General features: G+C 40.7%; 1 protein-coding gene across 1 annotated transcript in view; it reads right to left on the bottom strand.

Moving 5' to 3' along the window:
• The window catches only part of itga11b (integrin, alpha 11b), a 122,342-nt gene that overhangs the window by 48,324 nt on the left and 46,922 nt on the right, over positions 1-27,096 (bottom strand). Inside the window, exons 10-15 of the mRNA XM_072385332.1 lie at positions 15,744-15,888; positions 15,154-15,302; positions 8,890-9,033; positions 8,351-8,554; positions 7,617-7,747; positions 6,620-6,792 (exon numbers count right to left, since the gene is read on the bottom strand). Coding sequence (XP_072241433.1) covers positions 6,620-6,792; positions 7,617-7,747; positions 8,351-8,554; positions 8,890-9,033; positions 15,154-15,302; positions 15,744-15,888 — 946 coding nt within the window. The remainder of the gene's footprint in view (positions 1-6,619; positions 6,793-7,616; positions 7,748-8,350; positions 8,555-8,889; positions 9,034-15,153; positions 15,303-15,743; positions 15,889-27,096) is intronic.

Raw genomic sequence — 27,096 nt, 5'->3', positions numbered from 1 at the left:
TAACCCATCTTTGATTAAAAAACGGGATAATACCACCTTCTTTCGCTTAACACTTGTACTCTGGTCACGATCCGCTCGTACTGTTGTGAAACCGGGTATGTCCACACATGACTCTGGTGTGTTGTCATTCAGCCAGGACTCAGACAAACAGATCAAACTACTCTCCTTATACAGCCGTTGGTTCCGCACAAGCGCCTCCAGCTCATCACATTTGTTTGGTAGAGAGTTAATGTTTCCCATAATCACCAAGGGCAGAAAAGGCTTGTACCTCCACCTCCTGTTGTCCCTCTTTGCCTTTCATTTTGCTCCAGCTCTGCATCCACGGTACAGCTTCTTTTGCTCGGTCGGAATTGGATGTTTAATTCCACGTCCAATCCTTGACAGTGCCAACAGTTCTTCTCTTGTGTACACTGCTCTAGTAGTGGTAGCAGATCACTAAAAATCACAAAAAAAAAGTTTAGATAAAAACTAAAAATTACATAATTATATAAACACTTGAGAGCTACACAGACTTGCTGCCGATAAGGCTGGCGCATAGCAACAACGGACATCTAAGTCTGGCAGATGTTGAACAACCTCAGTCACCTCAGAAAATAGAGCCCTTTCTGTCTATGGCATTAGTGTTCTTAGCCCTGTCCAGTTTATAAATGAATGTGAACACCCAGGTACTTGTAATCCTGCACGATATCCACACTACCACCTGAATGAGAACAAGGGTCACTGGTCCTTTGGTCCTCCTCAGGTCCTTTGTGCCACATTGAGGTGCAGGTAGTTAAGCTTACACTATGTGACAAAGTCATCCACAGCCATCCTATAGTCATCCTCATCACCTTAGCTGATACCTCCAACTATTGTACAGTCATCAGGGAACTTCTGAAGATGGCAGGGCCCCATGCAATAGTAGAAGTCTGTGGTGTAGAGGGTGAAGAGGAATAGCGAAAGAATAGTCCCTTGTGGAACCCAGGTGTTGCTGACCACTCTGTCCGACACACAGTGTTGCAATGGCACATACTGTGGTCTGTCCATCAGGTAGTCCACAATCCAGGATACAAACGAGGCATCCACCCTCATCACCGTCAACTTGTCACCCAGTAGAGCTGGACGGATTGCTGTTGAATACTGGAGAAGTCAAAGAAGATGACCATCGCAGTGCTCGATTTCCTGTCCAGGTGAGCATAGATGTGGTTGAGGAGGAAGAGGGAGGGAGTCCAAGAATAGCTTGACCATGGGCTGGAGCTGCTCCAGGACAAGTCTCTCAAAGGTCTTCATGATATGTGAAGTTAGAGCCGCTGGTCTGTAGTCCTTGGCATCACTGGGTCATCTTGTCTTCGGCACAGGAACGAGGCAGGATGTCCTGCGCATTAAAGGGACCCTCTGTAGGCTCAGTCTCAGGTTGAAGATGTGTGACTGGATAGTGTAGGGGTAAGATTGCAGCCTTTCGTGCAGGTGATATTAGTATGGAATATGGGATATGAATGTAAAAGCGTCTGCCAAATGCATCAATACAAATAAACATAAACACACGTGCTGGAATATACCACAGAGCTGGGGGGCCCAGGTTTTGAGCACCCTGGGGCTGACACCATCAGTCAGTGGGTCTACATGATGAGATTAATTAGATTATAGCTATACTTGGATTATTTTTTGAGCTATTTTTTGGGCTTTTTTGGGCTAGGGAAATTTACAATTATATATGGTGGTGAATAAATCACATCACTGGCACAAAGCATGTCATACCCCGGTATGATAGGTGGCGCTGTACCCATTTCAACTAGTAGTAATAGAGCCACTTCCGGTTGACCTCTTCACCACCACCAACAACAACAAACTCAGGCATTTGAGAAAGATGGCGTATGAAGAGCATGATGAAGCTACGTCCCTCTACATTTCGTTTGTGATGAGCATGGTTATTGCAGAACGTCGCTCTTCGTTGCGATGATTATGGAGGAAAGACGCTGCCGCCGATCGATACTCAAGAGTTTAATACGTACCAACATGTTGTTATTGAGCTTTGCCACTCTGCTGCAAAGGTCTTGACGAAACTCTGGATGAAGATCAGAAGCAAAGACTGGTGGGAGAGAGTGTTTTAGATGCAGGTCCTTCAACAAATTGTGTGGGATTATGAAAGAAGTCATGAAGCCTGAGGAGGAACTGCACTGATACCACTCGAAATGATGGTCACCATTACAAACTGGCCAGTTGTGCCGAATACAGAATTGTGGCCAACTGGTTTGGCATCCACAAATCAACGGTAATGTAGATGGTGTACTAGTTCTGCACAGGAATGGTTACGTCGGCCATACACAACTTTATCAAGGTGCCCACAACAGAAGAAGCCATCAGCATAGCCAGCAGATTCGAACAGAAGTTCAACATTCCACAAATTATCCGGTGCATCGATGGAACCCACATTCCAGTTTTACCACCAAGTGATGGCTACAGCGACTTTGTGAAACGAACTTTGCAAGACGTTTTGTGGATGGGGGGATTTGCTACTCTAAAACTTGCATACCTTTCAGGAATGTTGGTGCCCTGATGATTCCAGATTCCATAGGAACTAATATACCCCGATACCATCAAAGATGCAGGCTTTTGAACTGAGCACAGATAAGAAACCCGTCTTTACTCAGGAGGATGGGTATCCATTATTTCTAAAAAGAATTTAAATTATCTGATCACAGAAAAATTTTGACACCATTTTAAATGAGCTTTGGTCTGGAGAATATGGCAGCATTTGTGGATAATGTTCACATATGGCTCCTCTTCCACAGAGCAGACACCTCTGGGTCTTCATGATACGACACCTCTGGGTGTCTGCTCTGTGGAACTTTTTCGCTCTTCTTAGACAACTAAATATTACAAAATTTCTTCTTATAGTAACATATAGCACATTCGCACCTAATTCTGTAAACACACACTCTTGTCTAAAGATCACTGGTATTTCGACACACTTGTACTCTTCTATCAGTGTGCCTAAAGTCCACTAGCTTAGTATGGTTACCATCTCTCTCCCTTCATCCCTTGCTTTCACTTGTTTGTTGTGTCAGATGTTAAACTACTCCTCTGCCTACTTTAGCGAAAATGGTACATGGAACAAATGCAGTTTTTTTTGTAGCTCTGATCAAGATGACAAATGATATCTGCCTGAGCACAGACGCAGGCAAAGTCTCATTCTTAGTTCTGCTGGACCTGAGCACTGCCTCAACACAGTTGACCATGCAATCTTATTACAGAGGTTAAAAGATTGGGTGGGAATTTCTGGTACTGCTTTAAACTGGTTCAAGTCCTATCTCGAGGACAGGAGCAGGAGGTACTTTGTTGGAATTAGTAGCTGTGTCTCAGACCAAATGACTATGACCTGTGGGGTTACCCAGGGGTCACTCCTGGGACCCCCATTGTTCAATCTGTACATGCTTCCATTAGGCCAGCTAATACGTAGCTACAATGTGTCCTATCACAACTATGCAGATGACACTCAGATTTACGTGTCACTGACGGCAGGAGAACATGATCAGATCAGTGTGTGGATGCCAAACAATTTTTCTCCAGTTAAACTCAGACTGAAATCATTGTCTGTGGCCCACAGAAACAAAGAGAAAGTGTTATCAGTCACCTTGAGACTTTCTCTCTAGAACCTAATAATCAGTTTAGAAATCTGGGGCAATATTGGACTTTAACAGCCACATTAAATAAATAACATCAGCAGCTTTTTATCATCTAAAAAACATTGCCAGAATCAAAGGAATAGTGTCTAAACCAGACTTAGAAAGACTAATCCATGTGTTTGTCTTCAGCAGGTTAGACTACTGTAACGGCCTGCTCACTGGGCTCTAAACGGGCTGTAAGACAGCTGCAGTACATCCAGAATGCTACTGCTCGAGTCCTGACTAGAACCAGGAAATACAACCACATTAGTCCAGTGCTCAGGTCTCTGCACTGGCTTCCTGTCGCTCAGAGAATAGAATTCAAAATAGCTCTGCTTGTGTACAAGTCTCTTCCTGGTCTAGTGCCAAATTACATCTCTGATATGTTAGAGCCATATGAACCAACTGGGACTCTGAGAACCTCAGGGAGTGATCTCCTGCTGGTGCCCAGAATCTGGACTAAACAAGGTGAGGCTGCGTTTCAGTTATATGGTCCTAAAATCTGGAACACCTGGAGCCATTAAATTCAGGTATTCCAATCACTTCCATGGCCACAGGTGTATAAATTCAAGGAACTAGGCATGCAGAGTGCTTCTACAAACATTTGTAAAAGAATGGGTCACTCTCAGGAGCTCAGTGAATTCCAGTGTGGTACTGTGATAGGAAGCCACCTGTGCAACAAGTTCAGTCATGAAATTTCCTTGCTATTAAATATTCCAAAGTCAACTGTCAGTGATATTATAACAAAGTGGAAACGATTTGGAACAACAGCAACTCAGCTATGAAGTGGTAGGCCACGTAAAATGACAGAGTGTGGTCAGCAGATGCTGAGGCACATAGTGCGCAGAGTTTGCTAACTTTTTGCTGAGTCAATCGCTATAGACCTCCAAACTTCATGTAACCTTCAGATTAGCTCAAGAACAGTGCGTAGAGAGCTTCATGGAATGGGTTTCCATGGGCAAGCAGCTGCATCCAAGCCATACGTCACCAAGTGCAATGCAAAGTGTTGGATGCAGTGGTGTAAAGCACGCTTCCACTGGACTCTAGAGCAGTGGAGACGCATTCTCTAAAGTGATGAATCACGCTTCTCCATCTGGCAATCTAGTGGAGGAGTCTGGGTTTGGTGGTTGCCAGGAGAATGGCACTTTAAAGTTTTTCAGGAGCTGGGCTTGGACCTTTAGTTCCAGTGAATGAAACTCTGGATGCTTCAGCAAACCAAGAGATTTTGGACAATTTCATGCTCCCAACTTTGCGGAAACAGTTTGGGGATGGCCCATTCCTGTTCCAATATGAAAGCAAGACATGGATGAGCGAGTTTGGTGTGGAAGAACTGGCCTGCACAGAGTCCTGACCTCAAAACCTAGAACACCTAGAACAAAGAACACTAGAAATTAGAACGCCTTTGGGATGAATTAAAGTCCAACATCAGTGTCTAACCTCACAAATGCCCTTCCGGAAGAATGGTCAAAAATTCCGATTAACACACTTCTAAATTTTGTGGAAAGCTTGCCCAGAAGAGTTGAAGCTGTTATAGCTGCAAAGGGTGGGCCGATGTCATATTAAACTCCTTGGATTAAGAATGGCATGTCACTTAAGTTCATATGTGTGTAAAGGCAGATGAGCGAATACTTTTGGTGGTATAGTATAGATGTATGTAGGAATGGGGTGTTAGGTGTTACAACCTTGATCATTGCAAGGGTTGCTGACAGTTGCATCTCATCAATTTCGGTTTTCCTGTTGAGTTAGTAATTGTTTCTTCGTGGAACAAATCCTCTGCCATTGCCAAAATTGCCCATACACCACCAATGGCCTGCCTATCAAATTGCATGCACATTTACCAGCCTCAGGGCAATCAATCAATCTCTGGATTTGGAAAACCATTAAGACCATGTGACGTTAAATTAAAAAAAAATTCTCATTACCATTGCACAAACTGTGTTTCATTTGCTTTTGAGTCTTGAAATCCTGCTCCACTCAATTAGAATTACGGGATAGAAATGGAAGTGTTCAAAGCTTATAAAAATTTTCATAAGTGCACTTGCCTGCATATCTATATTAACTATAGCAATGGTGTTGTTTCCAGTAGAGAATAATACAAAGAAATATGAATTTAACAGTTTTTTTTTCAGTAGTTACAAAAAACTGGAATTAACCAATATCTTTAAATGTAACAAAATTCACAGCAAACACCATTTCAAATATAAGCATATCTCATTCAGATAGAATTCATAGAAGTGTAATATAATATAGACATTACAACCAGTATCATCTTCTGGTGTCAATTTAGCAAATGTCTCTTTCATCAACTATGCAACTATGTTCTAGAAAAAAATACAAGTAGTCTAATTGTAACTCTACCCCTTTCAGAGGGCTGTAGACTGTATTCAATAAAGTTTAAATCCGTTAATTCCAGGCTCAGAAATGTGGACATAGCAAAACTATGGTGTCCAAAATATTAAATTTCTAGTAAATTACTATTATTGTACAATATTCTTTTAACACACCTAAAAAAGCTATAAAGCATCTTCCATTTGTAATCTCTGTAATTGCAAAGTTTTTGCATTTGATGGGAAAATATTCTTAACAACACTCCTTTCGTGGATGAAGGTTAGATATTAGTAACGTTAGTAACGCTAACGTTACGCTAAGTATTAGAGTAACGTTAAAGGGTGCTTTCTGAAAGTGCAGCTTGTACAGACAGTTACCTATTGTTTAAAGTTTGCTGCAAATATTTATCTGAGTTAAGTTTATTGTTGATAATTTGATTGATAATTTTGATGGATGGATGGACCCTTTACCTGCCTTTGTAATTCTGATCCACTGACTCAAATTAAATAATTTACCAATGTAATAATTCAAGGGGGTAAAGAGAAAAAAGCATTTTAGAAATGTGGCAAGACGTACCCTGTAGTATATATATATATGTACTTGTGTGTGTGTCCCAAATGAATACAGGTTGTTTGCCAATCACCTACCCACATCTGTATTTGTCTTTGTCTTGTTTTTTATTCTGGGGTGTAGACTCAAACAGACTGTAACAGACATGCAGGTGACATCTTTCCCTCCTCGCTGATAGTCCTTGTTAAAGATGTTGACCTTCTCAGGCTCAAAAGTCAGTTTGGCATGAATCCGCACCACATCCCGAGACCTGGACAAATGAAGCCTGCTATTAGTATTCATGCGTGTACGCTCTTAGAACCAAGTATGTCAATTACCATTTAACAAACTGTTATTTCTGTTTCATTAATGTAATGCAACGCATTTTGGAGTTAAACTGATTTTATCCGGGGCCTTATACACCCAGCTTCTGGCCTAGTGGATATATACACATCTGGCCTAGTGGATATTTGTCTGATCTCTGCTGGCTGACAAGAGTGGGTAACTTAACATGTGACGCGCAATCTTTTCTTATTTATCATTTCTCCAAAGCAAACAAAACTTTCATGACAACATGGCCATGTGGAGTGCCCCCTTTTTGGGCAGGCATCGATTGTACACCAGAACCTACTGTTGGAAGTTGTCTTTGGAGTGTGTTCAACGCTATTTTGTTTGCCCAAACAGTGGCTACACAAGTAGACCCAGCTGGGGGCCTCTCGTCATCTCTGGTTCTTCACATTGGTATGTTGTAGTTGAGCCCTTAGGGGAATCATAGGAGTCCCTGGGAATGTGGTCAATTGAACCACTGACGTTGTAATTGGTGGACAACCAAACACTCTTGCAGGTGCGCCTCCGTTTTCAGTGAACATGATAAAGGAGGACTAAAGAAGGTTGGCAGTGCTGCCATCAATTACCACCAAACTTCTGATTGGCAGGCAACTGCTCTTCCTGCTGAGCTACAGCTAAGTAGTCATTCAGCCGTTTTTTTAATGTCTCTCTTGTGGAGACAATGTTGAAAAGTTTTTGTTTTGAACCAAAGCTATGGATCAAATGACAAAAAAAAAGCATTACAAGACCAACATATTATGGTCTTACCAGATGATGACAGCAGCTCCCAGTGCTCCTACTGCAAGATCAATGAGTCCATCCGCATTGATGTCCAGAACCCCATGAAGACTTTGGCCAAAATACTGCAGACCTGTTGAAAAACCAGCTGCCGACAGACGCTAGAGAAACAAAATGAGGGAGAATTAAAAGCCTCAGAGTTATGACTGAGAATTAGACTTAACATTCTCAGTTTTAAATGTGCCAGTGAACACTGTGTTAATTCTTAATTATTATTTATTTTACACTGATCAATAACATCAAAACCACTTGCAGGTTAATTTGATTGACATTGATCATCTAATTTTAATGCCATGTTCTGCTAGGAGAATTTGTTTCCTATTACACATGGACTAACCACGCAAAATGCTGTACGTTGTAGTTCAAGCCCACTCCCTCTAGCAATATAACTCTCTAAGAGCAGAGGCCTTTTCCACTAAATTGCATGATTAATACTCATGGTGTTTACTTAATCTCCAAGGTCCCTAAATTCCAATTTAATTGAGCATTCTGAAGATGGGTATATCCAACATAATTTAAGAAGACCCCACAATAGAACTCACAGGGCTCAGTAAATCTGCTGTCACAGGACACCCCTAAAGGTCCAAGGTCCAATACCTGATAATAAAGAGATGTTTTTACATCACTAAGGGGATCTAAACAATATAACGGAAGTGGTTTTAATGTTGTTTTTGATTAGTGCATCTCCCTAGATTTTTGATTACCTGTTTGTAGTGCAACTGGATGACTTTGTCCTGGCTATAGAAAATGTAGACAGCCCCCTGGTGGTCATCCTCCAGTGGCGCTCCCACTGCAAGCTCCCTAAACCCATCTCCATTCATGTCAGCTATCTGGTCCAATGCAGAACCAAGGCGTGAGTTTTGAGAGCGATCAGACACCTCAAGTATTCCCTGGAGGACAAAGGATGTCTACAGAGAAATTTTATTTTTGAGATTCATCCTTCTATAAACTTGACATGTTCATGTAAAACATATTTACCAAAATATATAGACCAAAATATTTACATAGGGATAATTACGTTGTATTATGGTATGTCATTATGTTTTTATGAAAGTAACAGAAAATGGGTTACTTCTATATTTTCCAGAAAAACTGATGAGCACTGATAAATACCTTTGAACCTGTTTCTTTCACAAATACATGAACTTCCTTTAACTACCAGTTAGACTGAAGATATTTGGACTGGATGCTCTGAGCAGTTGAACAAGCAATGAGAATCGTCTGAAAGAAGATGTGTGTATACCTGAGGTGTAAGAGAGTATATATAAACTCTCCCTCTCTCCCAGCCTTGGCTGTAGTACATCGGTGCTGCTACCAGGAGAAAGTCTGTATGTCCATCACTGTCGATGTCCATCGATAACAATTCACTTCCAAAATATGACCCAATCTAAAAAAAAGAAATGAGAGAATCTGAGAATGTCTCCATCATAAAACCTGAATTATTATTTATTTAAGTTCAAAATGTATCACAAAACTTCCCGAAATGCTTGTTATCAGGTTGACAAGTAATGGAAATGTTCCTCTGTTCAGGATTGTTGTAGCTGGGTCACAAAAATTTTAATAATATAATTTAATACAAATTTTCAAAAATGACAGTTGGGACTGAATGACACTTTTGCTTCAGTCTGGTAAATTGTTAGGTAGGACCATGATGAGGAGAACTTGCCACAGTTATTGTGGGTAATTAGGCTGTGTCAGTGTAACCTGTCACTTTATGTCCCAATTAGGCTCCCGGATTCTTAGGATTGTCTCTGCAACTTGGTCAGCTGCTAGTTTCTACCTATGTTACCTTCCAATGCTGCATGTGATGTCATCAGCTTAGTTGTGTGACGGCCTCATGGCCTGACCTAATTTTTGTTTGGTTGTCTGGGATCTCATCAGGAGAGATGGTCAACACCTGAATTGGTGTGAATGCTCAGTTATAAGAAGAGCTCTGAGCATTCACTTTCTCTCTCCTGTTTGAGTTGCTGGGTTTGTTTGAGCTTTGGCTACTTATATTTTGTTTCATTTTACATTTACACACATTCTCACACACCCATACATTACAAACATTACTGATGAACTGACATACGCAGTTAACCTTAATGTGGTTTAATTAAATAAATTGATGTTTTATAGTTTAAAGTTATGTGGGGTCTCCATCTTTTGTCCTACCTCTGAGCCAGGTTGTGACAGTTGCTACCACACTACAAAGACAACACCCCAATGGATTCATAGCAATCTCAATCACACGTCTCTTAGTGCTACAATTGTAATTTTCCAACAGCTTCTCAAAAGAGAAGAATCTGAATAGACCATGTTCAGGACCTCTATTGTGGAAGTGGCTTCCAAAAACTGCTGATCTAAATGGATTCCGCCGGAAGGAGTACTTTAGGGATTTCATCAATCTGGCCAGCATGTCCTCCATTGAGGAGGCTGAGAGTCTGAGAAATTGGGAGAAGACTCACCCATCACCTTGGCAGAGGTAGCTGAGGTAGTTAAAAAGCTTGCTGGTGGGTTTACCACCGGGGGTAGACGAGATTCGTCCTGAGATGCTGAAAGCTCTGGACATTGTTGAATTGTTGTTGGAAAAGGCTTACAACCATGTCCCCCAAGAGATTCTGTGGGGAGCACTAGAGTAATATGCGGTAATGGAGTCACTTTTGCAAGCTATTCAATTCCTGTATAACCACAGCAAGAGCTGTGTCCACATTCTTGGGAATAGGTCGAACTTGTTCTTAGTGTGTGTTAGACTCCAGGCAGCACCTTGCCAACAATTCTGTTTGTGATTTTCATGGACAGGATCTCAAGATGTAGTCAGGAAGAGGAGGGCATGTAGTTTGGGCTCTGCTGGCTTCTCCAGCCCAAGACGTGCGCTAGAGCAATTAATGGGTAAGTGTGAGGCGACCGGGATGAAAGTCAGCTCTACGCATTGACTACATAAGGATTAGTTGGAAATGAACTCAAGCTGGCTATAGCCGAAAGTTGCTGACACCATAAAGAGGGGCTATAATAAATAGCTAAGAAATAGCTAAGAAATGTCATATAATGTACGTCATGATCATGCTTGGCTGTGGTGTTTGTTTGGTTTCTGGGTCTTAGGTGGGGTTGAGCAGGTTTTCCAGGAAGCCTGGGGCGGAGTCTGGTTTAGCTCCTGCACTCGCAATTGCTTTCCATCTGTGCCCCTCAAGATGCCTTCTTAAGTATCTGCAGGAGCAACCAGTCTTCGCCAGATTGTTCACTGGTAATGTGGTAATCTGGCTTATTTATGTGCTCATTTCCTAGAGAAACTACATGTACTTCTCATTTGCTCCCGAGACACCTGCCTGCTCGCCCCACCGTTGACTCAATAACTTCTTCACCACAGCCAGCACCTTCCACTGCACTCTGGAAACCCTCTTGGACTCAGTAAGGAAGACCACTCATCTTTTATTGGACAAATTACTCTCTCTCTGACTCATGCTGTCAACTGTCTCCCTCACCTCTCAGAGTTGCCTGTTCACCTGGATCCACTCGTCGGCTCATCGCTGCACCAACCTTTGAATAAACCTTGTCTCTACTCAAATCTCCCTGAGTCGCGTCTGCTCTTGAGTCTGATTTGTGAGTCGTGACACTGTGCTGGGAAATCTTCATTATCTTAACAGTTTCAAGGGCAAAAGCAACAACAACATAAACACAACTAAGTGAAGTCCATAGTTCACTTTGTTCTGCATATTTATGAGGCTATTGTTCCCACCTGTCTCAAATCAGCCACCATCGTCCCTTTACCCAAAAGAAACACAATAAACTGTCTGAATGACTATTGTCCAGTTGCTTTAACACCCATCATCACCAAGTGCTTTGAGAAGCTCATTCTTCTCTACATAAAGGCTGCTATCCCTGCTGACCTGGACCAAGACCAGTTTGCATATTGAGCAGACCAGCTGGCTGAGGATACAACCCTGAACACTGGTACACCACAGGGGTGTGTCCTCAGCCCTCTCCTCTTCTCTCTCTCCACCCATGACTGCTCTTCGAACCATCCCACCGACACCATTGTCAAGTTTGCTGACCACCATTGTAGGACTGATCACAAACGATGACAAGTCAGCCTACAAGAAGGAGTTCCAGCACCTGACCAACTGGTGTCTTCAAAACAATCTGGACCTAAACACAATGAAGACTAAGGGACATTGTGGATTTTAGGAGATCCAAGAAGTATTTGCTCCCCTCCCTCTCTGTCCGGGGAGAGGAAGTCAAGAGGGTGGAGAGCCTTAAGTTCCTAGGAGTCCATATCTCAGCTAACCTGACCTGGTCCACCAACATCTCCTGACAGGTGGTGAAAGCAGTGCAGCACCTTTATTTCCTCAGGAAGTTAAAGCAGGCCCACCTCCCTCATCACCTGCTGGTTAACTCCTACAGGGCCACCATAGAGAGCATCCTGATGTACTGCTGCACAGTGTGGTTCACCAGCTGCACAGCAGAGGACAGGAAGGATCTGCAATGGGTGGTGAGGGCAGCAGATCACTGGATCCACTCTGTCCCCCCTCACAGACATTTACACTGATAGACTTCATAAGAAGGCCAGAATCATTAGCTCTAACCCCACCCACCTCAAAACCTTTTGGGACCCACTATAGTTTGCTTGTTGTCCAGGGGTTAGTGGTGAAGATGCAATCATCTACTGGCTTTAGCGAGCCCACTCTCATCTTGACAAAATACGATGATGTTCTTTGATTTCTCCAGTGCTTTAATACAATTTAGCCTGCACTGTTATGTAAAAAAGCTCCAGAAAATACAGATGGACACCCCCACAACCACTTAGATTACTGACTACCTGACAAACAGTCCAGTTTGTGAGACTGAAACATTGTGTGTCTGAGAAGGTGGTCAGCAGCACAGGAGCACAACAGGGGGACTGTACTCTTACCATTTCAATTGAATTTTCAATTGAATTTAAATTTTATACATTTTTACTTAATTTCATTATCATTCTGAAAAGGTGGCACTCTTAATCTGAAGTTAAAGACGTCTGTAGAAATGTCTATAGAACTTTGGATTTAGTATCAATCCTAATTCATGACAAGACTAGACAAAATTTCATAACTCAACACAGTTTAGAATGATTATGGACACTGCCTGTTTATGATTTGCAACCACATTTATGTGCCTTAGCTTAGTCAATCTAGGCCCCATTGTAAATTTGACGGAAAGACATTTCTGTCAAAGATCCGATAGCATGCGTCTCCATGTTTTCTTGTTTATCTGCAGTATCAAAAGCCTTCAATTTCAAATATAAAGGGTATACACATGTTTTAATATTTCTATCTGGTAGTCAAACTCTCGATCACAGGACTTTTTTTCTACAATTTGTCAGTCACACGCCATGAGTGAATAAATGCTAACTGCCACTGGCTTATTAAAAGCAGAAGTTATCATGACACAAGGAAACATTCAAGAAATGTTGAGTTACTCATGTAAGCAAATTAACAATTGCAGGTACTGAGCATTTTTTTTTTTTACCAAAGACAGACATCCTGCTGTAATCTTTGTTGTGGTAATTCATCAGATCCCAACAGATCCCAACGTTGATAGTTGGGATCTGATTCTGGCTCCAACATGTACATCTGGATAACGTGTGTTTTCATCCTTAAAAACATAGTATGTTTCTTAAAGTTTTTTCTTGTTTATGTGATTCTGTAGCTTCTTAGGTCTCAACGAATCTTTACAAATTTGACCTATCATAACACACTTTAACTAGAGCCTTTCATTCTCAGGAGGACGTTTCCCCCACAAGAAAGCCTCTTCCTCATTCTGAGCTAATAACTAACTATTTGGAGTTATGTAGTGTGCAAAGCTAATTTGAAGAATTAAATGAATGGAAATTATCATGTCATGCTCACCTCAAGTTTGGTGGACCTTGCAAAATCTTTAAGCTCTACTTCAACTTCTAGTTAGTTATGAATGTTGGAGGTTTAGTATTGAGTTAAATTTAATTGCTTCTTAAGTCTCATCCATAAACAAATTTTCACAAACCCCACCCTGAATTTCAACTGAATATCCATTAAAAACACCAATGAAAATTTGCAACTAAACAATTGTGGCTGAATGTTTCATAGTAATCAAACTGCTAAAACTGTTATACAGTCGGCTTCCATCACTTAATGATCATACTCGTACTTTTTACTAACATTTAAGTCAAATTGAGACTACTGAATAAACAACAGAATGTGTTTCTCTGATCTTCAGGATTTTTAAGGTGATACAAATTCACAATGTAGTGTGAATTTGCTGAGCTGTGGCAAGGACTTGCAAACTACATTTTTTTTGCCGAACTTAACCCCCAACTTATGTGACTGCTCTCTATCAGTTAAATCTGTCATACAGTCAAGTATCTCCATCTCTCTCTCAAGAAAAATATAGTAGCTTTTTAGTATAGACACAATACAAGCAGCATCTGTGATTTCCACCAGTTTTGCTAACCTTATGGCTAAGAAGGAAATAGAGTTTCTTTCCACAGATTCTCTCTCTCAAGTCTGTTATGATATTGCATATTAAAACATCAAGAAAGCATGAGTGCTATCGCCAACATTTCATCATCATTTATCATTTTATCAGAGACTTTGCGGCTTTGCGGCTTTGCTTTGCAGTAAGACATATTGCATCACTTCCTGTTGCCTTGTGTGTGCACTGTGACATTTCTTGCTTCTCTTGAACAACTAATAATCACCTTATTTCTCCCTATAATTTACACATCTTGCATAGTTAACGCTATTGCATACTTGTTATATTCTAACACTCACTCTTACAGATCTTTAGTCTTTATTTTTTACTTTTTAGTCTTTATTTTTTACTTTCCCCCAGCAGATCCTGAGCAGCCGGGACTTAAGAGTGGCTGGGTGACTGTAAGGAAGAGGAGTCATAGTCCTAAAGTCGGTGACATGCTGCCATTCCGACATCTCGCCATTCTGACATTGGCCTCCAATTGTATTGGATAACTATATTATTTAAGTGCCTTGAGATGACAATTGTTGTAATTTGGCGCTATATCAATAAAACTGAATTTAATTGAAACTGAATCAAATTATTTTGTTCTGATATTTTCTGATATGATTTTTTTTCTCAGTTTACCACTGCTATTTTGTTATCTGACCTTATCTCTTGGACTAACATTGGCTGTACTGATGGCTGCTCCTTCCACCAACTGCTCCAGAACTTCAAACACACTACATATTTAGTAGGAGGCTGAGTCATGTCTGTGAGCCTTTCAAATAACATCTTTGAAATGTTTACACATATCTATTGATAACCACCAATCAAACCATTAAGTTACCTCAGATCCAGGCTATTTGTCTCTGACCTTCAACATTAATCTGGGACATGAAAATCTGATTTAAAATGTTGTAGTGTGAACTAGATTTAAGATTTAATTCTATTGTTAACTTTTTTTTTATCATATTAGAGATTTTCTGTTTCTGTGTGTGTAAGAGGTTTCTACAGTTACCGTCCTAACTAACATTATAAATATAGTATGTTTTGTGTGAGAAACCTGCACTCCTAGCAGTGCATGTAGGATGGTGAGGTTTCCAGAATTCTTCAAGGTGAAAATGATGACTTTGCCAGTGTGGTTGAACCTTGGAGCTCCAGCCACATAGAGCTGCAAGCCACGGGAAGAAATGAGTGAACCCACTGAGTAACCTGACAAAATAAATAAATAAAAAGAAAGTGTGATAGGCAGGATTCACAACTTCATTGTTAAATCATTTACTGTAGCCTTATTTTTCCAAACTAAATTTATGCTACCAATGGAGTAACTTTTTCAAAAGAAAATTCTCATTGTCCACAGTTTGATGAACAGTTAAAACTAAAACAAATCATAAAAAAAATTTGTTTGTTTGTTTTTTTCCAAGATTCAGGCACTTTATAATGATCATTGGAACCGAAAACAACAGGACATATAAGTGAGCAATCACTAAACACAATTATCTTTAAAGTTAGACATACAGCTACTGCTTTATACAGTTTACTAGCTTTGTAAATATTTTTTAAATCAGATATTACGATGAAAATCAAAAGACCAGATACCGAAAAAGAAGCAGAAATTATAAAAGGCAGGCAGAAAATGTGCATTGTCATTACCCAGGTAGGCAGCATGGTTCTTCAATGCCTCTGGAAACTCATCCTGGTAAGAAGATTTTGGTGGAACGACTTTACCATGTTTAGTTTCTTTCAGCACGGCTCCATTCCACTCAAAAGCACCCACTGCTCCAAGGAGAACCCCATCCTAAAGGAAAATTTGGAATAAAGATGGAGTACAATGCATATTTTAAACATAAAATTCAAAATGTGATTTGTTTGTTAAAAAAAAAAAGAAGATCTTATGTATGTTAATAGACTGACTAAAAAGTCTAGAAACACTATTCCACATTGTGGGTGTTACAAAAGACAAGAATGTGCAGGTAATGATTCTGACCATGTACTGACTAATGTGAATGAAGACAAGATGACATTTTAAAAAAAAGGCTAAAACTGCTATAAAAAGGATGGATATAAACATTGAGGCTACAATAATTTAAACAGTTAAATTCATAGAACACCTGGAGACATAGTGATATTGTTATGGTAATATTTTCTGGCACATTTGTTAATCCCTGTCACATTCATTGGAGGAATGCAATGTCATCTTCAAATTTATTTCTTGAACTGTCCAAACATGTTTTGGCACTTTGCATTTTTGGTACCAATTTGTTGAGCAATAGCATAACAATCCACACTGTCAGTTTCATTCTGTTGAGTATACCAGACGAGCAGACTGTCAAGTCTTGTCTGTGGCATTTTGCTTCTCAGATATGTATTCAGCCTTCTAAGTGCTGAGAACATCTCAGCTGAGGCTCATGAACTTGGAAAAACCAATAGGATTTTCAGCAGTGTCCTTACTTCACTACTGCTACTCCTACTGCCAGCATCCCTTAAATGTTTTATTTAACCAGTTGCCGTTTGCAGCAACTCTAGATTGCTGATGTTTGGGTCAGTATTAATGAGGGTGGGCAACATGCACAGTTGAAGTCTTAACTGATGTGAGTCAGAGTTACCTGCAAATTGTTTGAGCACTACTTATAGATCTTCTTTCCAATTTTCTGTTTTGATTGTTCTTATTGTTATTTTCATTTAATTTAACAAAGAACCTTTCCAGACTAGCATTTACGGTGGTGCCCTGGTTATGCAACCTTCACCATCACTGAAATCATTTGGTCATAAAGCTTGGGTCTGATGAGCTATTTTGCATTGCTATATGTGTCAGGATCATCATCTTGATCTTCATATTCCACTCTCCTTGATGTTTGTCATTGTCTTGGCATGGTCTTGGCATCAATGTTAGCTTTTTCAGACAGACACAGACATTCATCCCCCATACAATCAGTAAAGGACTTAATGTGATGTGGATTTCTTTTAGGCAGTCTGCAGCCTACCTTGCTTCATACAATGTGGTTGATTTGGGTTGCAAAACCTTGCAAACCATCTATGATTTTTCGAAAACCTTCTTGCACATCATCAGGCTAAATAACACTTCAAAAGATTTTAACTGTTTTTCTAAGCAAGTTGTCTTACTTCCAACATGTCCGTTGTCATTTTCTGAGATGTCCTGCAGAGTCTCGTGTAAAGCTTGGTCAATACACTGCTGATAGGATGTCTGGAGGGTCCACCTTGTTGGGCAAAGTTGGGCAAGTGTACCTGAGTCTGCCTGTTTTGGACTATCTGTGACTGAGTTCAGCATACCCTGAACAAGGTCTATGGTGTTTTGTAATACCAAGTTCAAGACATGGGATGACCAGTAAACAAAAAATGCATATGGCTGTCCATAATATATTCTTACCGTTACAACTGAGTAGCACTGGCCCAACAGTTTTGGAACATTTAGATAGAGCAGTACATCTTTAACGATGGAGCCAGTGTTTATGCATCTGTCTGCTCTGTGCTGTATGTCCCAACAAAATCTTCATAGATGTCAAAATTGTCATCCAAATTACAATGGACAACTGAGATTTGTTATTTTTTTGTGTTATCTGTTGATCTATCAATAAGCAGTGATTACGGGTGATTTTGAAAAGGCAATCATGAGCCAACATTTGTAAGATTTAATTTTGCATTTCATGTCCCAGCCACTTGTATTTGCTCTTCAGCCAGTCAAAAAGATCCTGGGAGATGTGAGCCCGTAGCATCAGAAACTGGTTCAAAATGTTGAGTTCATCCGTGTGACCCTTTTAAGGCAAACCCTTTTTGTGTCAAGAATGTGAGTAATTGTGAGATATTGAGTAATGCCATCTTGTACTTTTCAGTTTTATCTTGAGTGGTAGGAGAACTGACTCACTAGAAAACTCAATGGTTGCTTCCTTAGGTGCACGGGAAGGTGCATTCATGCACTTTAATCTGGTTGAAGACTTGCCCCAGCTCCTAAAACCATCAAAACCAAAAATTCTTAATTTTGAAAATGCAAAAAAATTTTGCCTGCCCGCAATATTACAGCTTTGACAGAGACATCAGCAGTGATTTGGGGGATGTCTTCTCTAACAGTACAGCATCCACAGAATCTGCATTTTAATCTTTATAACACATTCTGTACAAAACCTTACAGTTCTATGACAGAATTTTCATTCAAGAACTATCTTTAGTGGGTGGTATCTGCCAGATTAAAATACATGTGGATTTGAGACTGCACAATACAATTAGCTACATTTAAAAATTTTTGAATTTTTAAAGTTTGCAAAGAGCTTTGTTAAACGGGGACATAAAAGTGCCCAGTGGAAAGATAACTGACACGAAAATTTGAGAATTGAATTTCAGAACTCTTAGATCAGTTTTTTCTTTTTTTTTTTAAAAAAGAAATTTGAATTAGAGCCCAGTCCCTCACACATAATTTCCCATGGCTTTAGTATCTAGTATTGCTTTTCGTAAAGAATAGAAAAAAATGGGCCTTCCTGTGACGATGTAGAGAGGAGAGGTGGTGTGCTTAGGAAGCTGCAATGCTCCAATTATAGTCGTTGAATTAAATAAGCTAAATGATTATCTCAAAGTTGTCTCATAGAGTGGTCTGAGAGGAATAACTCATGTTGAAGCGAAAAAATCTACGGCAGAACAACATTCGCATCAAGGGGGTGCCTGAGCGAACAGAGAAGGGCCAGAGTGTAAACGACTGCGTGAAGGATATGCTGCAGTGTTTGTTTGCGGGCATTTCAGAGGATCCAGACGGCATGACCATCAAGAGGGCGCACCAGACTCCTACATCTAACTTCCCGCCTGACAGGCATAACATTGACTCCTGGCCTCAACACATACTAGTGAAATTTCTCCAGTTCTCCGACAGGGAAAAGGTACAACTCTGAGCTGGGGCAATTTCAGTGGAAGGGCAGCAAGGTGGACTTTTCCCCCGACTTTTCTAAGGACGTACAGGACAAGAGGAATAATTCATGGGGGTCAGATATGTGCATAAAGCAGAGACTGCAATACTCAATGCAATATCCAGAGGTGTTTTGGGTCATGGCCAGGGGGTAAAGGCATTGATTTGAAGATCTATCAGCAGCGAGGAGATTTGTGGAAGGACATTATCTGGCAGAGGAAGCCGAATAGCTATGTGCCTACAGTGGTGATGAGGTAGGGGATGTGTCATGTTGCACATTGCATTCTGTCCTCAGGTAGTCTGACATGCAGAATACATGTCTTATTTGAAGAAAAGAGTTTCTTTAGACTTGTTGAAACATGTGCTGAAGTTGGTGTAGTATTTGATTTTACCAATTTGTCGAAGCCTACTCATGTTGTGGACTCTCTGGGTCATTATCTGACCAAAATTTTATTTTGCGGAAACATGAAAAGGGTGTTTTGTTTTAGATTTCCTTTTGGTCCATATACACCTTGATATTTACGATACTGCAACTGGAAAACTTAAAGGGCTATTTTCTGTTTGGTATAAGACCTCTCTTAGGCTGTAAGTTTGTTAGCAAGGCATGTATATAAGAGGGTTGGAGCGACAGCGCTCTGAAGAACTCAAGACACATCATGTGGACAAAGGTTTTTTTTATGTGGGGGGCAAAGGGGGAAAACTTGTTCTGAGGGGTTTGTTAGTTTTTTTAGAGGGGGGAAGCGTCAGTCTGGTTTTCTTTGTTATCATGTGCACTGCTCAGGAGTGTCAGTGACTGAAGTTAATATGTCCTGGATTCATACCTCAGATAACTATATAAAGATCCACGGCAATGACATCTAATATGATCAAAAGTTCTTCTTGGAATGTAAATGGTCTGAGTTCATATGTGAAAAGGCGTAAAGTCTTAAATTATCTGAAACAATGAAGCTCTGATGTGGTCATGCTCCAGGAGACACCTTCTTGAAAAATATGTTTTTTTTATGTTTATGCATTTGGTAGACACTTTTATCCAAAGCGACTTACAGGTTGACAGATAAGGTAAGGGGGTCTTGCTGATGGACCCCTACTGGAGGTAGTACCTTTCATGCAGCGAATCTGAACCCAGGTCTACCACATGAAAGGTGGCAATCATACCACTACACTACCCAGTCCTATAGACTGATCTAGAATCCATGACTGATGGATCAAATGTTCTTATCACAAGAAATTCAATCAAAAAAAGATGGGTGTATCCATATTATTCTCAAAGAAGATAAATGTTATAACAGAAAAAGAATATCAAGATAAAGAAGGACGCATACTTATACTTTCAGCTAACCTGGCAGCACAAAACATAATTTTGGGTAATCTATATGCACCTAACATTGAAAATCCAGATTTCTTTTTACAATTTAAGAAGATTATATTGGACTTTGGTAATTTTCCAGTGATTCTGGGTGGGGATTACCATCAAGTACTTGATTGTAATATAATTAGGCCATCCAAGACTCAGAAAGCTATTAAGTTTTTGTTTATGTTTATGTTTATGTATTTAGCAGACGCTTTTATCCAAAGCGACATACAAATCAAGATATAACAAGTTATACAAAAAGCTAACAATAAACTACATAGAAGAAACCCAATAGTCCGACTCTGTCAGAGGTGACAGAGTAGAGATAGGGTGCAGGCATAGAAGGAAGTGCAGAAAGATAAAGTGCAGAGATAGAGGGGGTAGGGAAGTACAGGGTAAGTGCTAGGATAGGAGGTGCTCTCTGAAGAGCTGGGTTTTCAAGAGTTTCTTGAAGATAGACAGGGACGCCCCTGTTCTGGTAGCGCTCGGTAGGTCATTACACCATCGTGGGACGACACATGAAAAGAGTTTGGATTGTCTTAGGCGTGGTGTAGGCACTGCTAGACGACAATCCTGGGACGAACGGAGGGACAGAGTTGTGACATAAGCCTTTGCAAGAGCATTCAAGTAGATGGGAGCCGTTCCATTAAGCACTTTGTAGGCTAACATCAGTGACTTGAATTTGATGCGGGCGGCTAAGGGTAGCCAGTGGAGTTCAATGAACAGAGGGGTGACGTGTGTTCTTTTAGGCTGAGCGAAGACCAGACGCGCCACCGTGTTCTGGACCATCTGCAGAGGTTTCACAGCACAGGCTGGGAGACCAGTTAGGAGAGCATTGCAGTAGTCAAGGCGAGAGATGACCATGGCCTGCACCAGGAGTTGGGTGGCATGTTGGGTTAGGTATGGTCTGATCTTTCTTATGTTTAGTAATGCAAAGCGGCATGAATGAGCAACCGAAGTAATGTGTTCTTTGAAGGTTAGTTGGTCATCAATCATGACACCCAAGTTTCTAGCAACCTTTGATGGAGCAAGAGATAGGGATTCAGTTTGGATGCAGATGCTGTGATGTATGGTTGGTTTGGCTGGGAAGACCAGCAGTTCAGTTTTTGGGAGGTTAAGTTGGAGGTGATGGGCTTTCATCCATGTTGATATGTCAGAGAGACAGTCTGAGATTCGTGCTGAGACCGTGTGTTTTTATGTAAACATACAGGACTACATGATGTTTAGAGACAAATCCAGATGCCCAGGACTATGCATTTTTTTCACATAGATACTCAGTTTATTTGCGTATTGATCTTTTCCTGATCGAACATGCTCTGGTTGAAAACACTGCCAGTTGCAATATTGGTACAATAGCCATGACTGATCACACTCCCGTTGACCTGGTTGTTACCTTAGGTGAGGCAGGAGAAAGATATAAAGGATGGCGAATGAACACGAGTGTGTTACAGAATGAGGATCTGTGTGTTAAACTTAAAAAACATTTCAAAATGTATTTATTTTTTTAAATCAACAACGGTATTGCCGATCAGGTTACTGTTTGGGATACTTTTAAATTTTATATACGAGGTATCATGATGCAGCAAACAGCAATAATAAACAAACAGGATAGGATAAAAATGACTCAGCATGAAGAGGAAATTAAGAAACGCTAGAAAGGGAATTCTGGGAAAAAACCTAATGACATCAGCCTCACCAATTTAGTCAAAGCTTAATATAAACTAAATACCATTCTCACAAAAAAAGCAGAATATTCTCTGACTGAAGTAAAAATGGTACAAATGGTACTAATGGTACTAATCTGCAATTAAAGACAAAAATGGGGCTCCGATTACAAATAAAAAATAAAATAATGCTGTGTTTAAAGAGTTTTATGAAGACCTTTACAGGTCAGAGGGCCAGTTAGACTTGGACAAAGCAGAAAAATTCTTTAAACATCTAAATCTCCCTAAACTTTCAGAAGACAAGTGGTATCTTGAGTGTCAATAACACTTGAGGAGGTGAATAAAATAATCAATTCACTGCCTACAGTCAAAACCCTAGGTATTGTTGGGATACCAAGTGAATTTTACAAACGGTTTGCAGAAGATCTTGGTCCTGAGATCCTAAAAACATTTACCGTAACCCAGCCATTGATATGGGGCAACTCCCCCTTTCAATGACAGTCGATAATTATCACTCTTGTTTATTATTGCACTGGAACGCCTTGCAGAAGCCATAAGAAAAATAAACAAATCAGTCACAGGAATCACAATGGGTGGACATTATTGATTTTGGCAGATGACATTTTGGCCTTGGTGTCAGACCCTCAAAAGTCAATGCCCCCCATTTTGGATATTGTTAACTAATTTTCTTCCACATCAGGATACATGATCAATTGGACCAAATCTGAAGTGATGAATATTTAATTCTCTGTGCAGTAATGCTGCACCTTCATCGATGATATCGTTGTGAAAAGGACATGCCATGTTTGTGAAAAAAGTCGCCTCCTACTGTGCCTCATGGACATTCCACAAAATTAGGCTACGCCAAAACTCGCTAGCTGACTGAATGAATGAGGAAGTCAAAAGGCGCGTGTGGCTGAAAGAGGGCAGAGACAAAGAGAAACTCGAGATTTACTGAGAAAACCTGGTCTCAACCATGTTAGGTTCATAGAGTCTGTTACAACGGTAACTGACCGAGAGCTTAAGTTACCTCTCTCTCTGAAACAGGCTAGAGTTACCCCTCTTTCTCTGGTTTGAGTTATCTCCCTTTGTGAAACGGAAAACTCAGAGTTTCCCTCATTTCAGGGTTAATCAACCTGTTTTCACTAAACCTGCTTTGTGAAACAGACCCCTGCCATCAGCTTCACTGCCTTCACCTGTGTTCATTCTCATCATCTGCACTCACTCACCAACCATCCTCCACAGTGTTTAGTCTGCCAGTTTGTTCATGCTCATGGTCAGATCCTCACCGTCACCCATGTTAAGTCAAGTTGCCATTGTTATCGTCACCTATGTTCTCATGTCAGGTTTTTTTCAATGTTTAAGGTTTTATTTTGTCAGTTTAGGTTTTTTTAATTCCGGCTTTGCTGCACTTTTTGTTTAATTTCATTAGATAAATAAAGTTTTCTCCACGTCTACACCACACGTGACAGAAAGATCTGACCAGAAAATGGACCCAGCAGACCCTCCAAAATGCTATCATGAGCTTTTATGACTGCTTGAAGGAGGGGGCCGGTTCTTGGGAGATCCAGGCAGGGGCCTGGATGTGCCAATTCCCAGCATTGCAAAATGTCACTTGGGATGTGGAATGTCATTTTGCTAGTGGGGAAGGAGCCTGAGTTGATGTGTGAGGAGGAGCGGTACAAACTACATTTAGTTGGGCTCACCACCAAATACAACGTGGGTTCTGAAACCAAACTGACCAAACCAACAGAGGGAGTACTCTCATACTCTGGATTTGCCATGAAGAGAAGCGTCGGGTGGGTGTGGAGAAAATCCCACAAGTCCTATGCTGAGCGCCCCAGTGTTGAAGTTCTCCCCAGTAAGTAACAGGGTTGAAGGGCAGAGCTGTCAGCTGTTGGTGGGGAATACTGGTGGCCAGACATGGTAAGCCCAAACGAGTAGTGAGGGTGAATTGGGAATGTCTGGAGGTCCATGTCCACGAGGTCTTAAACTCACACCTCTGGAAGAATTTTTCTCAAATGTTCACAACCTCCATTATGGATGCGGCTTAAGGTTGTCGGTGCCTGTCGCAGCAGTAAGCGGAGGACCCAATGGTGGACGCTAGCGGTGAGGGAAGCCATCAAGTTGAAGAAAGAAGCCTTTCAGGCTTGGTTATCCTGAGGCTCACCTGAAACAGCTGACAGGTACTTAGTGGCCAAAAGGGCTGCATTGATGGTTGTTGAAGATGAAAATCGGGTGTGGGAGGAATTCGGTGAGGCCATGGAGAAGGACTTTCGGTTGTAATCAAGGATGTTCTGTCAAATCATTTGACTCAGAAAGGGAAGCAGAGTCCATATATAATATATCCATTTTATTGGTGTCATACTAAAAGGTGCCGCACCAAAGTTGGCAGCAAGTTATAGGTGCTTAGATCATATTTTGTATATCTTTTCTTTTTGTGATTCATACTTAGCAATTTTTTTTTTTTTGAAAAACTGGGATTTTTTAGGGATTTTTCTGTGCTGTTTTGGAAGCTTTGCTGCTTGAGTGGTTTCTCCTTGTATTTTTTACACTTTTCAACTGATTGCTAGCAAACAAAAATGGCTGAGCTTGGTGTGCTCAGTTGGACACAGAAAGAATATTGAGAATATGGTGTCATGTGTTTCACTGAGACTTTTCTGCAGCAGCATATAATTGACTACAATGCTTCTCTACCCAACTTTAAGATTATACATACCGACAGAGACATAAGCAGTAGAAGCAAACGTAGAGGTATTGCAGTGCTTGTTAAAAAAAATGGCCTTATCTTGGACATGTCGCTGTGAAGGAGAGGATCTGTTGGGTCACTGAACTGCTAGCTATGAGATCACATTTATATTGTCACGATTTAGGTTTGATTCATGTCTTGTCTCGTAGATTTCCTGTTTCTTTTTGAAATCACTAACTTGTTTCAGGTACCTTGCCCTTCCTCCTGTGTCAAGTGTCTGATTGTCTTCCCTGATTCCCAAAGTGTTTCCACCTGTTCCCCTTGGCTCCTCTTGTGCTCAAATAGTCTGCGTCTTCCTTGTCTTGTGCCAGTGTGTGTTTCTTGTCATGAGCTTCACTACTAGCGTTTTGTCCCACAGTATCCACAGCCACAGAATCCTCAAGCCTGCAGTGAGCGATCCTCCTGCAGATCAGTATCTTTTTTTGTAATTTATTCCATAGCTTTAGTTTAATCGCATGGTAAGTTTCGCAGACTGGTTTTGTTCCTCCGTTTTTTGGAGAGATTTTTATTTGTTAATGTTTCATAGAAACCTCCGTTAGTGGAGCGATTTTGTGTTTTGTTTTAGAAATATTTTGCGCCGCCGTTAAAGGTGTGTTTTAAGTTCATGGTTAAGATTTATATTGCCTCTGTTTTCCAAGAGAGCTCCTTTGTTTATGTCCGCCTCAACAGGAGAGCGAGAGAGTTTATTTTGTTATATTTAATAGCCCTTTGTTTTCCTCCTAGAGTGGAGCAGTTTTGATTTAAATAATTTTTCATAGCTGCACTCCTCTCCACCATAGTTATTGAGGAGAGTGCTTCAGGTGTTTCACAGCCCTTTTGTTTGCTCTGTGTGGATATCCTAAACCTGCCTGTTGTTAATAAACACTCTTGATCTGAAACTGACCCTGCATCTGTGTCCTGAGTCCGTGACACATATTATCCAAGAGTTTAGCTGAAGAACTATCTTGGTTCACCTGTGTTATTCTGGTGGTGATGTATACATTAGCTGTTGCTGCTGCAGACAATTTCTTTGACATCATAAGGTCAGCTATTGCTAGACTGCAAAACAAAACATCCTAACACATCCATGGGAATTTTTTGAGATTTCGACTAAGTTTCACTCTCTGCTACACTTTTCAACAGTTTGTCAACTGTTCACCAGAGAAGTGGATTTATTATGTGCAAATCTAAAACATGTGTACAGATCCTCTGCCTGTCCTCCATAAAGAAATCAGACCAAAGTCTGGTTCTCCTCACCTCCAACTATATAGCCATTGTTTAGCAGCAACCTGTAACCATGCAGACTTTTAAAAAAATGGTTTCAGGAAGCTGAAGATGACCTGTGGAAATGCTTTGAGTCCACATACTGTTTGAGCCACTCAGAGATCATATCAATGTCATACCTTTGTGTGTGTCAGACTAAATTAACTTCAGTGTGGAGAGTATTATTTCCACAGGTACAGAGATGTGCTCCCAAAAAACAAACCCTGTATCATCACTCATTTGAAAAAGCTGCTAAACATGCAAATGAAAACCTTCAGGGGAGACAGGGAGGTACTGGGGACTGATCAAAAACAGCTAAAAAGAAAAAATCTAGAAACTAAACTACAGCAGAACAACATGATTGATGTGTGGTCATGGATGAAAAAGACCACAGGTTTTTAGGTGAAAGAGGATAGACAAATGGTAGAATGAAAAGAGCCAATGAGCTGAACATCTATTTCAATAGGCTCAGCTCAGCATGCTCCTCTTCTTGCTCCAGAAACACAGACCTCACACTCTACCTGTACCCACAATCTACCTGTCACACCTCCATAATGTCACCATCCATCTCAGTCTTGAATCTTAACACAGCTTAACCAAGATCTCCTCCCACATCAGAACATTTGCAGTTGTTGGATGTATTAGTGATAGACAGGGACTGCGTATAGGGAACTGCTCAATCACTTTGTGGTGTTATGTACAAACTATCCCTTCATCTTAAACACAAGCAAAACAAAATAGATGATTATGGATTTTAGGAGGTCCTGGAATAAGTCAAATACTGTCTCTACCCTAGTAGAACTAGTGGAGGCAGTTGAACACTACAGATACCTGGGAGTTTACATGGACAGTAAAATGCACTGCAATGCAATATTGAGGTGGTCTTCAAGAAGGGGCAGAACAGATTGTACTTCTTAAGGAAGCAGGAGAGTGAAATCTGCTTTGCAGCCACGTGTTGAGGGCAGCAGCATTAGAGTCAGCGACTCAAAGAAACGTATCTAACTGATAAAGAAAGCTGTCTCTGTGCCAGGGACTGCTCTGCAGCTCCTGGACCTGATTGTTCCAAGAAGAATGGTGCACAGCTTAATTAA

The sequence above is a fragment of the Leuresthes tenuis genome, unplaced genomic scaffold (assembly GCF_036924035.1).
Source record: "Leuresthes tenuis unplaced genomic scaffold, fLeuTen1.0.hap1 SCAF_5, whole genome shotgun sequence".
In the NCBI taxonomy this organism is placed as follows: domain Eukaryota; kingdom Metazoa; phylum Chordata; class Actinopteri; order Atheriniformes; family Atherinopsidae; genus Leuresthes; species Leuresthes tenuis.
This window is presented reverse-complemented; position numbering and strand designations above follow the sequence as displayed.